This window comes from Perognathus longimembris, chromosome 14 (genome assembly GCF_023159225.1).
Source record: "Perognathus longimembris pacificus isolate PPM17 chromosome 14, ASM2315922v1, whole genome shotgun sequence".
Lineage (NCBI taxonomy): Eukaryota > Metazoa > Chordata > Mammalia > Rodentia > Heteromyidae > Perognathus > Perognathus longimembris.
In genome coordinates, this window is record NC_063174.1 from 18,692,930 (window position 1) to 18,715,929 (window position 23,000).

The 23,000-nt window shown below is 35.3% G+C and overlaps 1 protein-coding gene across 2 annotated transcripts in view; it reads right to left on the reverse strand.

The window, feature by feature from the left end:
• Positions 1-23,000, reverse strand: part of Mdga2 (MAM domain containing glycosylphosphatidylinositol anchor 2) — a 701,866-nt gene that overhangs the window by 235,719 nt on the left and 443,147 nt on the right. For both annotated transcript variants that reach the window (XM_048362528.1, XM_048362529.1), the window contains exon 4: positions 8,655-8,851. In XM_048362528.1, coding sequence (XP_048218485.1) covers positions 8,655-8,851 — 197 coding nt within the window. The remainder of the gene's footprint in view (positions 1-8,654; positions 8,852-23,000) is intronic.

A 23,000-nucleotide genomic window follows, 5' to 3' on the forward strand; every position in this document is an offset into this window, starting at 1 on the left:
GGCAAAACTGGCTCAACACATGCAACAAACTAAAACTAGATCCTATATATCACCCTGCACTAAAATTAACTCCAAATGGATTAAAGTCCTCGAAATCAAAACAGACACCCTGAAAACACTAAAGGAAGGAGTAGGAGAAACACTTGACCTCCTTCGTGCAGGACGGAACTTCCTTAACAAAGACCCAGAAAGGCTACAAATCAAAGAAAGGTTGGACAAATGGGACTGCATCAAACTTCAGAGCTTCTGCACGGCAAAGGACATAGCTCGCAAGATAAACAGCAAGCCCCCGAACTGGGAGAAGATCTTTACAGGCCGTTCAATGTACAAAGCACTCATATCTAAAATATATGCAGAACTAAAAAAATTACCTTCCTTCAAAACAAAACCGCAAAGAATCAATAGCCCCTTCATCAAGTGGGCTAAAGACTTAAAAAGAGACTTCTCTGATGAGGAAATGAGGATAGCCAAAGACATATGAAAATTGCTCTACATCATTGGCCATAAAAGAAATGCAAATCAAAACAACATTGAGATTCCATCTCACCCCAGTAAGAATGTCCTATATAAAGAAAACTAAAAATAACAATTGTTGGAGGGGATGTGACCAAAAGGGAACCCTTCTTCATTGTTGGTGGGAATGTAAACTGGTTCAGCCAGTCTGGAAAGCAGTATGGAGATTCCTCAGAAGGCTAAATATAGAACTCCCCTATGACCCAGCAACCCCACTTTTGTGTATCTATCCAGAAAAACCACAAACAATATCACAGTAAAGCCACCAGTACAACAATGCTCATCGCAGCACAATTTGTCATAGCTAGAATCTGGAATCAACCCAGATGTCCCTCATTGGATGAATGGATCAGGAAAATGTGGTACGTATTCACCATGGAATTTTATGCCTCTATCAGAAAGAATGACATTGCCCCATTTGTAAGGAAATGGAAGGACTTGGAAAAAATTATACTAAATGAAGTGAGCCAGACCAAAAGAAACATGGACTCTATGGTCTCCCTTATTGGGAATAATTAGCACAGGGTTAAGCAAGTCACAGCAGAGGATCACAAGAGCCCAATAGCTATACCGTTATGATCACATAAGCTGATGCTAAGTGAAATGAACTCCATGTTATGGAAACGATTGTTATATCACAGTTGTAACTACTTTCAACGTCTGTAGCTTCTACTATTGATGATGTTCTTGTATCACCTTCCTGTGGTTGTATCTATACTATCTCTGTAATCTTTATCTGAGTATATTGGAAACCGCCTATACTGGTATGAGAACTAGGAAATTGAAAGGGAATACCAAAATCGAGAGACACAAGGTATAAAAAGGCAAACAACTACAAAAGCAATACTTGCAAAACTCTTTGGTGTATGAATTGAACACCTCAAGGGGGGAAAGGGAAAGGGAGAAGAGGGAGGAGGGAATGAGGGACGATGTAAAAAACAGTACAAGAAATGTATCCAATGCCTAACATATGAAACTGTAACCTCTCTGTCCATCAGTTTGACAATAAAAATTTGAAAAAAAAAGATATTTTATATAAAAAAGAACAGTTCTGGAAGATTATAATACCAAACTTCAAGCTGTATTACAAAGCTATCGCAATAAAAACATCTTGGTATCGGCACAGGAACATGCCTGAAGTCCAAATGGAACAGAACTGAAGACCCAGAAATGAACCTGCAGAACTATGCCTACTTAATCTATGATAAAACATTTAGATTAATGATTTTTTCAGTAGATCAGCTATTACAACCTTGGTGAATTGGTCTTGGTGAAATTAGATGATTACTTTTGATAGTTGGAAATAGAACCAGAAGGTGTCAACTAACAGGTATCACCAAAAATAGTTACCTAAGTTAATATGTCAATATGATAAATAGCTATCTAAGTTATTTCATGTTGAGAAACATACGGGCTAATTTAGAATTTGTTGAAAGGATATAAACAACTATAGGCAGAATTATGAAATATTTGAGTATTACCCACATAATTTACTACATCTATGGAAATAACGAATAATTTCCCTTTCATACATTCAATTTACAATGACTAGAATACCACATGCGTATGTGGAGACATATTTACCTATGTATACTTATACAATCAAGTGACATGTATGTATAAAGTAAATATACAAGCATATGTAATTTATACATTACTACATATAAGGTTTAAACATACAGCTTTAATTTTATTTTGTGATCATATAAATTTAATGTTCCATGATTTGTGGATAATTTTTGTTGAAATATGTTATGTTAGAATGTCTGAAGGTCTGTTTGCATGTGAATTTCTACGGTTTGTTAAAAGGAATTTTGATTTGATTATTATCTAATTGTATAATTACTCTAGTTACACTAATTAAAACTAATTATGTAATTGATGTAAATATGTTCAGTCTCATAATTAGTTTGTGTAATTGCAGTACACAAGATGATGTCATGAACAGCAAACACGGCAAGTGACTGTGCAAGTTATAAAATTTAAGTACAATTTTATTGAACAAATACAATATAATTTTCAAATATATTTAATTTTTCAATAATTTTAAAGTAAAAACATTAAAAGGATGCAGCTATATATTAGTCAATGGTTCTTACCAATATTCAAATTGCTAAAGTCAAACATGCCCATGTTCACAAATTATATTACTTTTAAAATAGATGGAAACTTTTAAAAATAATTTTTTGATATTCATTATTATCCTCAGATATTAGTAAAAGTACCGTCTTCATTTTGATTGGCTTTTGAGGCTCAAATATTTTACAAACATGTGTATATATATACATATATATGCTGTGTGCCTATGTTTCAGTTCTAAAGGAATAGCTGTATGCAAAGCATAATGATTCCACTTAGTCTTATTATGTCCTATGATTTTGTATCAGCCTCAGGAACACAAACTAATTTCATTCTGGAAATATTACCCATAAAAAGTTCTCAGCAAGATTGTTTTTCATTCAGTACTGTTGTGAGGTAAATATTCTCCTAAAATTGATTATTGTTAATAACTTACTATACATGGCATACAGTATAATGATGTCTCATCATCTGAGAAATTATTTTTATTAAAAATAAGACATTATTATTGAACAGCATTATTATTCACAATTTAATATTCTTCAAAGAAGTTTAATTCTCTCACCCTGAAACAATAAGCAGTTATATCATCCTTCACCTGAAACTTTACACAATATTGTCCCCATGTTCCTTCTAGGGTTCTCAGTACATTATTATCCATGTGTTTCAACTGTTGTTCTGCCCAATACAGATGTACTAAGTTCCCGGAGACATTATCTTCCTTTTGCATTACTTTTACATGATCCTTTCACAGAAGCATTAGGCCTCTGCTTCAACTGTGAATTTTACTTGCTAGTATAATCACTTTTCTTTCACTTTTCCTTGCATAGCAATAAAACTAAGAGAACAGGATCCTTGCTTAGTAACCTCTCACTCTTTGCAAATGACTTTCCCTCATCTTGCACATGGTAGATCCAAGTTGCATTAACTGGATCTTATCTGACATGATATCACAGAGGTCATAGGCTATACATATACAGAGATAAAATCAATTATCATTGAAGTATTCAGACTTTGTTTACATGTGCCCTCCAAAACTGATGCTGAAATCTAATAACACCTGACAGTATTGAGGAAATGGGGCATTTAAGAGGGTATTAGGTCAAAGAGTCTCTTTCTTCATGAATAAATGAATGTGTTTATTATAATAATATATGTTAACAATAGAAATAGCTTTTGTTTCAAAAAATGTGCTTTTTTCTCAGCTCTGGCACCATGCTTAATTAGTACTTACAGCTTGACCTTGGACTTCTTACACAAAAACTCTGAGAAATAAATTTCTTTTCTTTATAATATGCCCAATTTGATTTTACAGCAGCAGAAAACAGTAAGATACACAAGTACAACTAACATCAAAAGGTTTTTTCATCATAATACACACACACACACACACACACACACACGCACAGAGAAATTGATGGGAAAGATAGGTGAAGACACTATTAATAAAACTTAAGAAACTGACAACTCCTAATGAAACATATTCCAGGATATGAAAAACCTAGCATGATATGCAACAGTGAAAAACATTCCTATTCCACTAAAATAGCAAAGTCTATTATGAAGGCAAAACAAAAATCAATTGTGTAAAATATTTTAAAGAAACAATACAAAATGAATTCATATTATATGTAAATTTAATTTGTAGATCAAATACCTTATGTGTTTAATTAAACAATAAAATTATATGTGGCTATTTTAAACTGGTTTTACCTTCTAAATACAGAAAAAAAATCCAATAAGTTAAGTGTAAATTAGTTCCTACCTAAAGTTTGTATCTGAGCATTGTAAAAATAAAGACAAGCAAAATCCATTGTGATACTTTCCACCGGGAGTCCATCTTAAAACTAGCATTGAAATATTGCTGGAGAGGATGGATTTTTTTTTAACTGGAGTACACTGAATATTGGTCAAAACCTTTTTTTAATGTATAGCTACATTCTCTTTATTTATGTTACTTAAAATTAATTTAAAATTGTAAATATATTGGTTCCATAACAGTCACAACTACAAATGAGGACAGTGCCCATTATCAATTAAATTCATAGGTAAATACGTTCTCTTGTCTTTATTGAAATGTGCACCTTTGAACTTGGGATCAGTCCAGATTCCTTAGTCAACTCATTTGAATTTGTGGTGTGTTTTTTTATTTTGGTTTTTTTTTTTTCATTTCCCCTTGTTTTACCAGGCAAGCACTCTTGCTACTAGGTCATTTTCCAGTCCCCCATTTCCCCTAGTTTTAAAGCAACTCTGATTAATCTGCAACTCATTATTTGTGATATCATAGGGAGTAAGTAATGCTATCATTTGTACAATTACACCTATCATGAAGAAACTGTGGACTCAAGTAGAGTTTCTACCTGGTAGCCCGGGGGTCCCAAAGGAAACCGTGGCAACAATAGGTCTTGTGCTGTGTTTCACAGAGTGGGCATGTACTGCCCTCCCAATGGGAGCATTATCAGGTCTTACCCAGAAAACTGTCAACAATTTAGAAATTAAATACTTCAAACTGGGTTCATGGGAGGCATCATTCTCCTTTACATTGCATGCTTTCTATAGTGAATGAAGCGAGGGAAAGTGACAGACTTATTCATTAGTTATCAATAATTAGGAGTTAGTGCAACTCTTCTACTTCAGACAACTCCATCCAGGTCCTGTTCACTTAGACACACATTTGCTCCAAGTCAGCATGGATGGTGCTAATGAAATAACAGATTATTTATAGTAAGCTCATGTTCAAACACAGAACTAGAACAATTAGATTCAGTCTAGGAGGGGGGAAAAAAAACAACATCAAACAAGAGTAACTGGAGGGGAAGGGATGATTCTTCACATCCACTTGGGAAGGGAAGGTCTCTCTGAGGCAATGAGACCTCAAAGGGGAGATGACTCTGCCACAACATTCAAGTAAAAAAAGCAATCTGTGACCTTCAAACCTGAGGTCGCCTTTGACCAGCCTGACCTGTCCAGGGAAAAGTCAAGTAGTGCAATAAGCTTGTAGCTGGAACCAGGTAGATCAACAAGAAAAAGGGAAGTCCAGCCAGATGTTATCAGTCACAAAACATTACTGGTGTTATATTCTACACATTAGAAGGTCAAGGAAGGGGAGAGCAGGAAAAAATATTTAATCAGCTTCATACTTTTAAATGGTCACTCTGCATATTTTGAGTTTTCTGCAATTAAGTCTTGATGACAAGTTAGGAACCTGTTTTAGTATTCTATGAAAAAATAATGAAATTGTGGGTATGATCAGTCTTGGATACATCCATTCTATTTGGTACATATTTTATAAAGAAAAAAAACTGTCTGTTAAAAGACAATGCTTTGCAGTGATAAAATTAAATTTTTCATATACTGAGGTTTGAATGTTCCTATGAAGATACATATATATATCTATATATATATAAACTTCAGAAAAACAACATGACTAATCAAAGTAAAATAAAATATAAATAGAAGCTGGAGTTGCATGCCACTGGCAATTATGTACAGCAACAGCATAATCAGAAACAGAATTGAGGGCTGGCATGGTGCCTCATTCTGGTAATCCCAGCTGCTGGTGAGACAGATGTAGGAAATCATGACCAAGTGTGGCCCTAAGGCAGGAAATGTGAGATTTTATCTAAGAAATAACTAAGGCATACAAGGCCAAGATGTGGCTCAAGTGGTAGGGTGCTTGTTTGTAGATGCATGACCTTGAGTTCAAGTCTCTGTACTATAATATTCTAAAAGGAGAAAGAAGATGACAGAACTGCAAAAAAAATGTTTGTTTCTTAAAGATGTGTTAAGATAATTGCACATAATTCTGTGTCAAACCAACAGCATTGCTAACACAATTGCTAGTCAAAGATGAAAAATGACTGCAATATGCGGCAAAGTCTGATATGCTGATAAAAAGTAAGCATCAATATTGAAACATTCATATTTAACAAATGGTCCTCTATTAAAAGAAAGGGGGATGAGAAACTAATCATTGCTTTCAGGGGGAGAATCAGTAGCTTCTAGCTGGACAGATCTTGTAGAATGGTTTCTGAAAATTGCTTGTATAGAAATAAACAGAATCAAAAGAATACATGAGATGTTCTCTTCAGTTTGCTTTTTAACGTCCAAACTAGTGCTTAATTATTGTAATAATATAAAACATTTCCCTAAATTTGGATACACTTCCAGGCAATCAGATCCCTCTGCAGCTAAGAGACAGGAAATACTCCTGTAATTACTAGAGGGTGAGATTTACCTATGTTTAAAAGAAGTTTAGAAGAAAATACATGCATAATTTTAATACTGCTCAAATTTTAAACATAAACTGGAAACAGAATTGGTAACTACATAATTAGATGATTATCTGGGTCGTGTTAGCTTTTCTTTAAAGTTCATCTAACTGAAAACCAGTTTAATAAGAATGGAAGGATGATTTATACAGTGCACTCACTCTGCTGGCCTGAGCCATCAGAGGGTCAAATGGAAGCTCATTTTAGTAGTATCTGTGACAGACTCATTGTTACTCCTCTGGTATTTATAGTTTGGCAAGTTAGAAGTTACCATACTTTTGGCAAAATATTAAACACATTTTTAAATTTATGATGCACTGTAAAACATCAGGTGTTTTAATATTTGAACACATGATACACATTGTACATACGTGTGTATCATGTGTACTTACACAGTCAATGTTACTACATATTCATTCTTCTCAAGCTAATATCTAAAATATTGCTAGTTATGTTAATTTAAGAGAGTCAAGGTTCCATACTATATAAAGAAATACTCTCTCTATATACATATATATCTATATATCTATATCTATAGAGATTATAGAGATATATCTATAGATATATAGATATATATGTATATATAGAGAGAGAGAGTGTGTGTGTGTGTGTGTGTGTATGTGTATGTGTGTGTGCTGGTTCTAGGGCTTGAACTCAAGGCCTGGCAGCTGTTTCTCAGTATTTTTCCCCTCAAGGTTAGTACTCCATAACCTGAGCTTTAGTTTTACTTCTGGTGTTTTTTTGGTGGTTAACTGGAGAGAAAAGTCTCATGGACTTCCTTTCCTGGGCTGCCTTTGAGCCCTGGCCCTCACATCTCAGTGAGTAGCTAGGATTACAGCATTATTCTTAGTGATTAATAACATACAATATAATGATTGGAAATTCACAAATTTAGGGAGATGTTATAAGAATTTAATTCTGTCATTCCTTAAAGTTACAAAGAAGAACACTTATAATATATAAAGAGAATTGATATATGTCCCTCACTATAAACATAAAGATGTTGCAAATCTGTATATAGCATGCTTTATGGACAATTTAATTACTTTTATTCATTTTTTGGAACATTGGCACAAATGCCATTTTTAAATTTAAAACCTCTTTTGTTGTGAATTTTTCTGGCCATCAAAAATTCTTATTATAATGGATCTCAAATATTCATATAAATTCCGTTTTCTTCCTCAAGACTAATTTGCTGTTCTTGAGACATTACAGTACATTACACAAGAGCATTTCATGTTATATTCAACTTAGGTGAATATAATTCAACTTTTGTTTTTATTGACTCATTAGATATTTTCATTTTCTATAATTAATGTTCTATATCTAAACAAAGTAAAAAACAAAACAAATACGAGAAATTGAAGTTAGATTTTTCCTAAAAACCAAAGCTAAATACATTATACATAGATGTCTGAATTGGTTTCAGTTATTTATTATTGAAAACTTGGAAACTAAAATGTCTCCTCTTAACAAATATTTTCCATAAAAACAAAATCCACCATCAAAATGTATAATTACATACCCTTTAGAGAAGCCTAGGTTAATTTGTGTGTAAAGACATATGAATTAGCTTACTTGAAGATAACATTTTCAAGAGCTACCCTTCTGAAGATAACTACCACATGATTAAACAAGCTATCTTTCATATTACAGTTGAAGCTTTCAGTTGAACACCTTGTGTTTTTAAAGGGTAATGTTAGCAGAAACTCTTTTCAAATAGCTATAATAATGCAGGGTGCTTAAACTTGGAAAGCATAGAAAGTGAAAACATTGTATTTTAATTCTTACCTGGGTAAAGAAGGGCTCATAAATCTCAACGCCTTTATCAGACCCTTGTAGTAATACCTCCTGGCCACGCCTCCAGCTATACCGCACAGGCGGATTGGAGTTGGCCACACAACGCAGGAACACAGTTCTCTCATAGTAAAACTGTTCTTTAGCCTCCCCTATGCTCTGATGGACAGTAACTACTGGGTCATCCAAATCTAGGTAAAAGAAAAGAAAAAGCAAGGCACAAGATAATGAGTTACAAAAGGTGTAAATATGGCAAGGGGACAACCTAAATAACAATGCACATTTTAAAACGATGTTGCTGCTTATCATTTGGTTCATTTTTTTTCATTCATCTTACTGAACCTGTTTATAAAGGAATTTCCTAATAAAGACAAGCAAAGTAATGTGAAACATATTAATTCTGCTCTCCAGTGAGACAGCAACATACACCTTGCAAGAGCAACATACACCTGGTCAAGAGCCACGTGTGAGTGAGCTCCATCAATGACATTTAAGTTCAAAGTTCTCCAAGTTAAAAAAGGGAACATCCTCAAAATGCTGAACTGGAGAAATCAGTGATGACAGAGAAATCAAGATCAAGATGCTTGAATGACTGTTTTCTTTAATCTGCTTTTGTTTTTTAACCAATGATTACTATCTCATATTATGTCTACTAATTATTATAGTCTTTATAGCAATAAAATATAATTTGAAACCCTGTTCAATTTTATCCTCATCTTAGATTCTACATCCAAAATTATATTTCTAATTTGAAATGTGCTAACAGAAGGCACTGTTAAAAGGCGTTGCTATTTCTACAGCTGCATATTGGAAAACTAAGTGCCATTTCGCCTGTGTTCTAAGTGACTGTGCACTACAGCATTTAGAATTTTCTGGAAAAGGCAAATTTGTAAATATCTTGGGCTTTGTGGGTCATAGTCATTATTTTAACTACTTATCTCTAATGCTGCAATGTGTAAGCACGCAAAGAGGGCAGGTAAATGAAGGAAGAATGAGTGCTGCTGAATTCCAGTAACACTTTAATAGAAACACAGGCAGTACCAGCACATTTTGCTAATGGGCCACTTTACCAACCTCTGATTTAGTGTATTCTAAGTTTTCCTTAAGAGTAGAAGAAATGAGCAAGTATACTGGCCTTAGAGCAACAACAAGCCATTAGTTCCACTTAGTAGAAACTTACCAAGTGTGAGGCAATCAACTGCTATTAATTACCATCTTCACCCTGCTTTGTCCCTGTTAGCTTTATAACCACAACAATGGTTTAAATATTTTGATCTTCAAATTGCTTATCAGTAAAATGATTTCTTATTATTCAGACAGTTGGAAGATTAAATCAGACAGTCCATAAGACGCTGTGCACATCATAAATAATCATATAAGCTAACTTTTACTATTAATAATTTCTTTGTATTATCTGAGTTTCTTTTGAATAACACTCAATGATTCTGTTTTCGTCTTTCCTTTAGCTCTACAATGATAATGCACTCGACTTTCATTAAAAATAAGTACCCATTGGTCACGTACCCATTGGTCACTTAACCATTTGGGGAGGCTATTAAACACATTTGCATGGAAAGCACTTTTATATAAAAGCCAAAAAAACCCTACTGTATTATGGATATGAAAATATCCAAGTTCATGAGCATATGCTTTCCTGTATATTTAAAAGACATTGCTCCTTAGAAAAGACTATTCTGATGTGTGGAAATAATAAATGTGAATACAACTAACAATAGATACATTATGGAATCAAAAAGAAAAAAGGAATCTAAAATCTCCCCATTTTTTAGAAAGTTTTTTAAAAATATGAATTGTTTGACAGTCTTACTTTGATTTCTAGTTTTGCAAAATTCTGAGAATTTTTTTCTTCCAACATTAGAATCTTTTCACAGCTACCTCAAAGGCCGCTAATTTTAGTGGTGCAAATTTACAGAACAACTGGCACTTTTGGTAAAGATTAAGGAATTTTCAGTTCAAACTCACTCTTGCTGTCCCAGAATGTTTACAAGTTATAAATCTACCATATATTCATTTATTTAACTCTTTTCTCTCCATATGCGAGTATAATCCCGTAGTATATTGATTGACTAAAATCAGCCTTCTTAACTAACATTTATAGATTATTTTCTATCTTGCTTGACATAATTTTCTTCAATCACAAGTTTTGTTTTAGAAGATTTCATCTTCTAAAAAACAAAATTCTGAAGACAGAACAGTTAGAGGAAAGACTGAAATGACTGAGAAACAGTTGATTGATGATATAAATGGTGACTATCCTTATTTTTAGAATATCTGTCTATCCTTTTCAACCTTTATTTGTTGATATATCCTTAGTTCTTTCCTTGTTAAACCCAGTCAAGAAGAGACTGAACCTAATAGACATTTAAATACACTTTTTCCTGACTTGGATGTTTGGGGTCACTGGCCTTCTGAGAATCTAATGCTGTGACAGCAGATTCCAGAACATTCTAACTGAATTCTCTATCAGATTCACCCATGTTTAAGAAGTTCTACTTTACAAGAGTCATGAATGTTTTCTCTTTAAAAACAAAAATTAATATTCTTGAACAAGATTTTTTTGCACAAATAATACAGGGAAATTATGCATAATAGTCTATATTTGTAGGTATATGTTTACATTACATTACATTACATTAGAATACATATTTAAATATATACTGAACATATATATATAACATATATCTAGGAATGCTTAAATTATGTATGTGTTTATGTGTATGTGTTTGTAGGTATTTGTTTTAGTCTAGATTTCTTAGAAAAGAGAAACTATGAGATGCTACATCCCTTGAGGGGTGGGTATCATCCTGGCCTTGGGCCAAATAAGGCTGGAGAAATAGTTGAGTACATGACATAACAAACGTATTATTCTTATCTACTTCCTGTATACCCTGCCATCCTGATGTTGATAATTTTGTAGGGCCTAAAAATAATGTTATAAATATCCAAGTGATCCTAGGAAGAAAAGAAGGTTCCCCACTTCTATGGGGAAATAAAGTATGGAGAATTAACCAAGGGAAGGTGGAACTGTACTACAGTTGCTAGAAAAGTCTAGATAATTATGGGGTCAAAAATGGAGTTCCCTCAGAGCTATCATGTCTCAAGGAAAGTGAGCTAAGCTTTTCTATACCTATTCCCATCCTAGCCCATCAACCAGTTATTCAATTTGTGTTGCTTCTTCTAGGAGTTATGACCTTGGAAAAACCAACTCTGTTGGGCTCAGGACAATTTGTACAAACTCAATTTGCTGTTAGCCCTCAGCTCTTCATACCCATAGGAGCTGGAGGGAAGAATCCTGAGAGACCTGCCAAACACTACATATCCACTCCCGTCCTCTGGCTATGTGAGATGATTCTGTCTGAGCAAAGAGGTTCCAGGATTCTGATTATTTTCCTTTTCTAGGACATCTTAAAAAGGAACTGCATTGGAATAGTATTGGTATTTTATTTCCTCATATCTCACATTAGTTCATCTTATGATATAACTTCCAAATCCCAGAGCTTTGTTACAGAGAAATTTGAGATTTTGTTAATCATGTTCTTCTCAAAACATACAAAACCATATGAGAAAGCTAACTCAGTAGAAGACATGGGAATGTAACACATTCTTCTTTTCCCACCTTCTCAGTGTTCTTTTCTATTTTCCCCACTTTTTTATTATCTTTATGTAGATGGACAAAATTGGCCATTTAATACAGCAGTTCGTGGATACAACGCCTCTTGATCAATATCACCCCCTTTTAACATTCTCTATTGCCCCACTATGTAGCCACAGTCCTATATGTAGCATAGCTGATGAGATGGTTACTCCTGCCAGGATGGTGACTCTTCTTATCTGTTATTTCATCATTTGGGGACCTAAAGCCATTGGCTTAAAGACTAATAGGAGTCTCACTCTCACTATGTCACTTAAAAGCTTTTTACCCTTTCTGGGAACTGGGATTTTTTTTCTGGGCAGAGCCCAGAATTGCGGGAACAAAAGAATAGATTCCCTGAGTGGGTCATTGGCTAGGACAGTATTGAGGCCACTCCTTAGTTCTCAGACCTTTGAATGCTCCAGAAGAAAAGCATCTTATAAGAATGGCAGCTGATTTAGGATTTTATTCTTACTGAGAGTCCCTGTAAAACTTCACAGATCATTTAAAGAGCCATCCTTTTGTTCTATTGGGCTAGCATTTTTAGGTGTACTATATGCTATGAAAACATTCTCACTGCAGAATCCTATATGATCAGGTCACAGTAAATTCTAAGTATAACAGTACTCAACTATTAACTAGTATATTGATATGCAAGGCGATTCAGGATCTTGGCAGAAAAAATCTTGGAGAATCAAATTGTGAACCTTGCCACCATTTAGTTGTCTGTCCCATTTATTTTTTGGGGGGGCCAGTCCTGAGGCTTGGACTCAGGCTCTGAGCCCTGGCCCTGGCTTCTTTTTGCTCAAGGCTAACACTCTGCTACTTGAGCCACAGTGCCACTTCTGGCCTTTTCTGTATATGTGGTGCTGAGAATTAAACCCAGGACTTCATGTATACGAGGCAAGCACTCTACCATTAGGCCATATTCCTAGCCCTGTCCCAGTTTTTTAAAAAAATTAAGTCAAGAGATATGGATTCATTTCATTTAACTGTTTATTAAAATCATTATGATAATTAAGCACTATCCTCCAGTGACAGTGATCGTGAAGATTTATCCTTACAACTTTTGGAGAGACCACTTCTATAATAATCTCCTGTACATCAACATTGACCTACAGAAGAAAAACATCACTAAGTTTCTATTGATGCTTGTGCCTCAGAAGCACTTTCTTATTGCTGTAGTTTGTGGGTGTCCTCTAGTCCTTTAGTTACCTGGTGAAATTTCTGGTCATCTGATATATTCACTTTAGCAGTCCCATATCTCTGATTCCTCTCATCTGATGCACAGTAGTTTTCACATGTATACCAGATCAGTACTTTGTCCAAGATTTTTGTGCTAGTGTTCCTGTATTAGTATACTCTTAACTCATTTTCTAGTTAAACTCATCTCTTTTTCTACCCCAATCTCATTCAATCATAGTTTCCATCATGCTTAATCCAGGAATCTTAAGATTCAGCTCCAAAAACATTCATCTAAATTCTACCAGTAAATGCTGGGTAGGCTGGAATCCATTTGAGTAATTCTTTTCCTTTCTATTCATCCTTTCCTCCACCTTTCCCTCCTTCCCACTATCTTTCCTTCCTTTCCTTCCTCTCATTCTCCCACCGCCTCTTTCTTCTCTCTTTTTTATTCCCCCCTTTCTCTCTCTTTCTAGGCAAACACTCTATCATTGGAACCATAACTCAGTCTTTTTATTTTCTCTGCCTCCTGAGTAGTTGGGATTACAGAACTACTCCATCATAACTGGACTCCCCAGCCACTCCCTGGAACTTTCACTTTGGCAATCAAAATAGTGTTGTATATTGTCTCTACATTAATGTTCAAGAATGAAAATGGAGAAATATATTCTGACACAGTATCTGTTGCCTTAAAGGGAAGAAATTTCTCTTATCAATTCAAGGAAAAATGGAACAGGTTATTTTTGTAAAAAATGGGAATAGGTTTTTTTTGTAAGCCTGTAGGCTTCTGAAAGTCTGAGGTTTGTGAGTTTTTACCTCTGACATAGCCCATCCCCTATATCAGGGTTCTTCATTCCTCCAATTTGGGTTCAGATACTATCTGAACAGAGAATGCAACTTCCTGAAGCCATTACACTTTCTTCTTCTATTTGTTTTTACTTTACATTTATTTTTGCTATCTTTAGGTAGTTACTTTGCTACGTTTGCAAGCAATTCTTTTGCTATTTGGTTAATGATGCCTTCTCATTTTCCTATGGTGTTTAATTACACGCATTCTTCCATGAAATTTGTGTCCCCTACATGAATGAGACCCTGAAGAGACCCCGACTTCATTGCTTTAACAATTATTATTCTCTCTGTACTCCCAAGAGCCAGAGATACAGAACTCACATTCCTTCTCTTCCATTCCTATTTCTTCTTGTTCACCCTAGGTGAAGACTTCAATAATTCATTGTGATAGCATTGGAGGTGCATCACCTACTGTGCTTCACCTACTGCCATCAAGAAGGATAGCCAGATGGTTAGTTGGTTAATGGTGACACCTCTACTATCCAACTGTAGAGATAGATGCCTCAGAAAATTTGCAATGGAATTTTAGGAATATGATTTTTATAGCATGTTTTGGTTTTTCTTTTTTCTTTTTTGCCTGTCCTGGGACTTGGACTTAGGGCCTGAGCACTGTCCCTGGCTTCTTTTACTCAAGGCTAACATTCTACCTCTTGAGCCACAGGGACACTTCCACCATTTTCTATTTATGTGGTGCTGAGGAATCAAACCCAGGGCTTCATGGATGCTAGGTAAGCACTCTACTACTATGTCACATTCCCAGCCCCAGAATCTAACTTTTAAAATAAAGATATACATTTCAGACATTTATTATGTGTTGCCTTCAGTGTTCTCTGTAGCAGAGCTCTTGCCCCCTGACATGCAAAAGGCTCTGGGTCCAATCCTCAATGCCAGAATAAAGATTGGATTGAACAATGGATGGAATTCAGTTGCGATTCATCACTATAAATACTCCAGATAAGTATAAAAGGTATCTGAGTTGAGAACCTGCAGTTTACTGCAGTTTTTCCACTAGGGAAACTACTGTCACTGGGTTAGCACTTCTGGTGAAGATGCGTGCTCTTTTGTAGCAAGCTCTGGCTGAGGGAACCCTGTATTATCCAGGGGATATTACTCTTTATAATTTGTCATTCCAGGAACATATCATTTGTCTCTGTACTTATTCAATTATTTATCTATCATCTATCTATCTATCTATCTATCTATCTATCTATCTATCTATCTATCTATCTATCTATCTATCGACCTACCTATCTATCTGTCAGTCAAAGGGCTTGAACTCTGGGCCTGGATGCTGAATGCTAGCACTCTACCACTTGAGCCACAGTGCCACTTCCTTTTTTCTAGTGGTTAACTAGAGATAAGAATCTCACAGACTTTCCTACCAGGGCTGGATTTGAAGTCCTATCATCAGATCTCAGCCTCGTGAGTAGCTAGGATTTCAGGCATGAGTCACCAGTCACCAGCTATCAATATTTGCATTATATGACTTCCATAATATTATACATCGTGCATTATTTTCTGTTAATGTATTTCATCTATACATATTTTTTTCTGAAATTTGGTAAGTACTATGTGTAAAATTCAAACTCCCACAAAATGTATTCACTGACACAAAAAAAGATATTCATTAAAGAGCTTATGATTATGAGTTAAGCCTCTAAATTTATTGTTTGACACATGTACTTTAATTTGCATTGGATTTTTAGAAATCTTTAAGTATCTATAAATGACATGATTTTCTATAATGTTTGTCTCTATGTGAATTGAACCCATACCTTAATTATGTTTTGATTCCTAAAAACTAATTTGTATTGTATATACATTTATTACTAGGCAAGGGAAGGAGAACATCAAAATGGAGATACAAAAGATAAAAGACAAATCAATGCAACAGCAGAACTTACAAAACTATAAGCTGTAAACCAACTGTATAACTCATGGGAGGAGGGAGAGCAATAAGGAGGAGGGAAGGTGGCAGAAAAATGAGGGAGGTGGTAACGACTTGGGTAAGAAATGTACTCACTGCCTTACATATGAAACTATAAGCCTGCTGTACATTACTTTGAAAATAAATAAACTTAATAAATAAACTAATATAATTTACACAAATACTCAAAATACCAGTCTACTGAGTTATTATGAAGAGCTATCAGTTATCATCATAGTCAGATTTCAGGAAGCCCACCACTACATATGATAATAATGATTTAATAGAATTCATTTTTGTATTTAGTTCACCAGCTACCTATTTGTAAGAAATGATTTTCTTGAGCTCATTTTTGCTGATTAAACATGTAGAAGATTACAGTTATCTAAAGAATATTGTAAAATATGATGTGTGTTACCTTTCTGAACTCTAGAGACATGTCCTTCAAAAAGAATTTATAGCATGAAAAATTATGCTAGACTTTTAGGAAATTCTAAGGCAAATATTAAAGAAAATATAGTTGTTTCCTATAGTTACTCTTTATGTATTTATAAAAAAATTATCTATTTTAATTGGCAGGAATTTTTTATTTCTATGAAGCCTTGATATATAGATGCTAATCACACAGTATACAAAGCATTGGTTAATGCTGGTGGTACTATTTGTTGAATGAAGTTTGGATCCCGGATTTGTGTTACAAACTTCACTCATGCCAACTAGAATCATCTGTACAGAAACTTTATTTACCTTTTTGATTGCCTGAGTTTAAATAATTTTCCAGTTTTTATAAACAAGTTTGTCTATATCTAAAAAATCTGGGCAATATTTTGATGCATAATTTTACATATCTGTATTGTGCAGGGTAGGCATTATATAAGCTACTCAGTTTACAAACCCGATGTAATTCAGGGTTCAGAAAAGGAAAAGAAAAACAAGTGAGATGAAAAAACACAGTATGATTACATAAACCTCTATAGAGATACACACCAAAGATGGAGATGTTATTCTGTCTTGAAAGAATAGTGAAGGCTTGAAACAGATATGTAAGTAACATATTCAAAATAAAGAATAGAATAATTTAAGTAAGAACACGAAGTGACATGTATAAAGTTCTGAGATATCAGCAAATCCCAGATATCATATCTTTAACAAATGCTAGAGAAAAACTTGGAGTTTGGGTAAAAAGTAACACTGTAGAATGTTTGGGAGTTAGAAATGATTATTAGGGGCTGAGAATATGGCCTAGTGGTAAGAGCGCTTGCCTCCTACACATGAAGCTCTTGGTTCGATTCCCAGCACCACATATATGGAAAACAGCCAGAAGGGGAGCTGTGGCTCAGGTGGCAGAGTGTTCCAGGGAAGGTGCTCAGGCCCTGAGTCCAAGGCCCAGGACTGGCCAAAAAAAAAAAAAAAAAGAAAAGATTATTAGTAATTCCATGAAAAGTAAAGGAAAAAATGATTCTAATGTTACTGTTTTAATTACAATGTCCTTTGATTTTAGAAAGATCTGAAAGATGTCTTTTATTTTTTTAATTAATAATTACTTATTTATTTTCAAAGTGATGTACAGAGGGGTTAGAGTTACATACATTAGGCTATGAGTACATTTCTTGTACTGTTTGTTACCTCCTCCCTCATTCCCCCTTCCCATTCCCCATTTCCCTCTCCACCCATGAGTTGTTCAGTTGGTTTACACCAAATAGTTTTGCAAGTGTTGCTTTTGGAGTCATTTGTCTTTTTATCCTTTGTCTCTCGATTTTGTTATTACCTTTCACTTCCCTAGTTCTAATAGCAGTATATACAGTATCCAGGGTACTCAGATGAGATACAGTGATAGAGCGGGTACAACCACAGGAAGGGGATACCAGAGGATCATCAACAAAAGGAGCTATGGTTTCACATGGCATATTGAAAGTAATTACAGCAGTGATAATAACACTTGTTTCCATAACATGGAGTGCAAATCACTAAGCATCATCTTATGTGTTCATAAGGGCATAGCTATTAGACTCTTGTGATCCTCTGCTGTGACTAGCCTAAACCAGTGCTAATTATTCCCTATGATGGAAATCATAGAGTCCATGTTTCTTTGGGTTTGGCTCACTTAGTATCATTTTTCCCAAGTCCTTCCATTTCCTTACGAATGTGGCAATGTCATTCTTTCTGATAAAGGCATAAAATTCCATTGTGTATATGTACCAAATTTCCCTGATCCATTCATCCACTGGGGGGCATCTGGGTTGGTTCCATATTTTAGCTATGACAAATTGTGCTGCAATGAACATTATTGTACTGGTGGATTTAGTGTGTTTTTGTTTGTGGTCTTTTGGGTAGATGCCCAAAGGTGGGGCTGCTGGGTCATAGGGGAGCTCTATGTTTAGCCTTCTGTTAATCTCCATTACGTTTTCCAGAGTGGCTGAACCAGTTTACATTCCCACCAACAATGAAGTAGGGTTCCCTTTTGGCCACATCCCCTCCAAAATTTGTTATTGCTAGTTTTCTTGATAAAGAACATTCTTATTGGGGTGAGGTGGAATCTCAATGTTGTTTTTATTTGCATTTCTTTTATGGCCAATGACATAAAGTACTGTTTCGTATATCTTTTGGCCATTCTCATTTCCTCACCAGAGAAGTCTCTTTTTAAGTCTTTAGCCCACTTGTTGAGGGGCTGTTGGCTCTTTGCGGTTTTGTCTTGGAGGAATTTAGTTTTATTAGTTCTGCATATATTTTAGATATGAGACCTTTGTCTGTTGTATAGCTGGTAAAGATCTTTTCCCAGTCTGTGGGATTTCTGTTTATCTTGCAAGCTATGTCCTTTGTCCTGCAGAAGCTCTGCAGCTTGATGCAGTCCTATATGTCCAGCCTTTCTTTGATTTGTAGCATTTCTGGGCCTTTTAAAGGAAGCTTCGTCCAATGCAAAGGAGCCCACGTGTTTCTCCTACTCCTTCTTGTAGTGTTTTCAGGGTGTCTGTTTTAATTTCGAGTTCTTTGATCCATTTGGAATTGATTTTGGTGCAGGGTGATATGTAAGGATCTAGTTTTAGTTTGTCACAGGTGTTGAACCAGTTTTGCCAGCACCATTTGTTAAAGAGGCTATCTTTCTTCCATCCTATTTTTTTAGCTCCTTTATCAAAGATTAATTAGAAATAGTTCTGCAGGTTCATTTCTGGATCTTCAGTTCTGTTCCATTAGTCTTCAGGCCTGTTCCTGTTCCAATACCAAGCTGTTTTTATTACTATAGCTTTATAATACAGCTTGAAGTATGGCATTGTAATTCCTCCAGCACTGTTCCTTGTGCTTAGGATTGTTTTTGCTATTCTGGGTCTTTCATTGTTCCATATGAATTTCTGGATTGCTTCCTTTATTTCATTAAAAAATGCTGTTGGGATATTAATGGGTTTTGCACTGAATTTGTAGATAGCTTTTGGCAATATTGCCATTTTGACTATATTAATACTTGCAATCCAGGAGCATGGGAGGTTTTTCCATTTCCTTAGTTCTACCTTAATTTCATTTTTCAAGTTTTTAAAGTTCTCATCATAGAGGTCTTTCACTTCTTTGGCTAAGGCTATTCCTAGGTATTTTTTTGAGGCTATTGCAAGAGGAGTTGCTTTCCTGATTTTGGCCTCGGTCATCAGGTCATGGGCATATAGAAAAGCCACCGATTTTTGAGGGTTTATTTTATATCCTGCTACTTTACCAAAGTTTTGGATCAGCTCTAGTAGCTTGGGAGTAGAATCTATGGGGTTCTTTAGGTATAGGGTCATGTCATCTATGAAGAGAGAAAGTTTAACTTCATATTTTCCTACTTGGATCCCCTTTGTGTTTTCTTCTTGGTCTGGCTAGGCATTCTACTACTATGTTGAAGCGGAGAGGAGAGAGCTTACAATGGAATACAATTAGAGCTCAATTCAAATATCCACCACAGAAAATCCTACTATTCATGGAGACTATACAACACACTGCTGAGCCATCAGTGGGTCATTGAAGAAATTAGAGCAGAAATTCAAATGTTTATGGAATTAAACCAAGATGAGCACACAAAATACCAGCTCCTTTGCGACACAGCAAAGGCAGTACTCAGAGGAAATTTTATATCTGAGTGCCTTCATCAACCAACTGGAGAAACAGTAGTTCAACAACTTAAGAAAGCACCTATAGCTCCTCGAAAGAGAACAAGCCAAACCCTAAGACAATAGATGGAAGCAAATAATTGAAATCAAATCAGAATTAAACGTCTTTAGAGTAAAGAAAAAAAAAACATCGAAAGAATCAACAAAACGAAGAGTTGTTTCTTTGAAAAAATTAACAAGGTAGACAGACCCGTAGCAAATCTGACCAAAAAAAGAAGGCAGCACACCCAAATAAACAAGATCAGAGATGAAACATGTAATATCACCACAGAAACAACCAAAATTCAGAACATAATAAGGGATTCTTTTGCAAACTATTACGCCAAAAAATTTGAGAACCTGAAAGAAATGGAAGATTTCCTAGCAAAAACTGATATCCCCAAACTCAACCATGAAGATTTAAACCTTCTAAACAGACCCATATCCATCATTGAAATAGAAATGGCAATAAGAGATCTCCCACCCAAGAAAAGCCCAGGTCCAGATGGATTCACTGCAGAATTCTACAAGGCCTTCAAAACAGAACTCACACCAATATTTCTCAAAATCTTCAATGAAAATGAAAGGGTAAGTTCGCTACCAAACACATTCTATGGACTCATCAAAGAAAGAGAACTATAGACCAATTTCCTTGATGAACATTGATGCAAAAATTCTCAACAAAATTCTGGTCAATCGACTTCAACATTTCATAAAAAAAAAAAAAAAAATCAACCACCATGATCAAATTGGATTTATCCCAGCGATGGAAAGTTGGTTCCGTATACTCAAGTCAATTAATGTAATCCACCACATCAACCAGAGCAAGATAAAGAATCACATGGTTATATTTCTAGAAGCAGAAAAGGCGTTCTATAAAATCCAGCACCCATTTATGGTAAAAGCCCTGGAAAAACTAGGATTCTAGGGAACATTCCTGAGTATAATAAAGGCAGTCTATGACAAACCAAGAGCAAGCATAATTCTAAAACGGTGAAAAGCCAAAGTCAGTCCATTTGAAAGATTTCTTTCTGGAGAAGAACATGGAAGCAGTTTAAGTCAGTGGCCAAGAGCTTACTATGAGTATGACTCCAGTAACTGAAAGAAACAGTGGTAAGGGATGAATTGAGGTGATGGCACAGTGCAGAGGAGAAGGCCTGAATGAATTAAGTGAATTGCTGAGAGAAAGGTGAGAGTTGAGGAACTCTCCTGGCCTGGATATAGAATGAGAAGCCCAGATGTGGATTTGGGAAACATCAGTACACTTTGTAGGGAGTGGAGTGTCCAAAGAGGGTGCAAAAAGAAAAATTTTAAAGGGCCAGGGGCAAATCCTTACAACAGCCACAAATGTATCCACAAAGAAGGAAAATCTTTTTAAAAATAAAACTGAGGAAAAGCAATGGGGGAAAAAAAGTAGAGTCAAAACAAATTCAGTCATAAAATAAATTTTTAAAGAACTTTCTCTGTCACGGGGATGATGCAAAAGGGAATAAAAGATGAAAGGAGGTCAAGAAAAGAACAGATCTGGGAAGTGACTTTCAATTTGCTAAGTAATAAGTCACTGGTAACCTTTGGCAGATGTGCCAAAGGCCTGACAGGACTGATAGTCACTTTCTTGGGCTTTGCAGCTTGCAAGCCAGATGAAACTGTGATGACATTAGTAGGAAAAAGGCTTTCAGAGAACTGGGCTTTGATAGGAGAGATGGGAGTGGTCAGAGGAAAAGTTGTGATCCAGAGGCCTATTTGGTTTTGTACTTGTTTTAGTTTTCCCTAAACTGACACATGACTATAGATTTGGCCACTCAGGGGGCCTAAGAATTGAGGATCAGGGTTTGAAGTCAGCCCTAGCAGGAAGTCTGGGAGATTCAATCTCTAATTAACTATTGAAAGAGGAGCTTGAGCTGTGGCTCAAGTGGTAGAGCACTTGCTTTAAGGAAAAAAAAAAAAAAAAGCTAAGGGCAGTCCTTTAGCCTTATTTCTTTACCTAGGCCTTGAGTTCAAGCCCCAGTATCAGAAAAAAAAATCCATATCTGGACGATTCAGGAGGTATAAACAGAAAAGAAAGGCAAAGATGTTTTCAGAAAATGGTCAATATTTGAAATAGTTATTTAGATAAATTATATTCATTTTAGTATTTTAGTGGTACAATTTAAAATGCATTTTTACAACTCAAGGTTGAGGTTTTATTAAAGTTTAATTAATTAATCATTTTTTATCAGTGATGTTCCTAGTTTTCATTCAAACTCCTCTGTTTTCTAGGCTACCCCTCCCTATAACATCAGGGCATAGATGTTACATTTTACCTGAAACAGTCTAAATTAATTTCATGGAAGCTGATTTTTATCCATTCCCTACATCTACTGAGGGCCCTCTAGTAATGTGAAACTTTTAACTCCTTCTTTAAATAAATTTTCTTTATTGCAATTATAGAGGTACTGTACAGGATTGCAATTACATGGGTCAGGTAGTGAGTACCTTTCCTTTCATTCATACAGTGTCTTCGGTTTCCACATTCCCTGGCAGTTCCCCCTCCTAACGCCACCCATGAACTGTATAGTTCGCTTTCATCAGTGTCCAGTGAGCTCCACTGCTCCATTTTTCCACCCTTTTCACCTGAG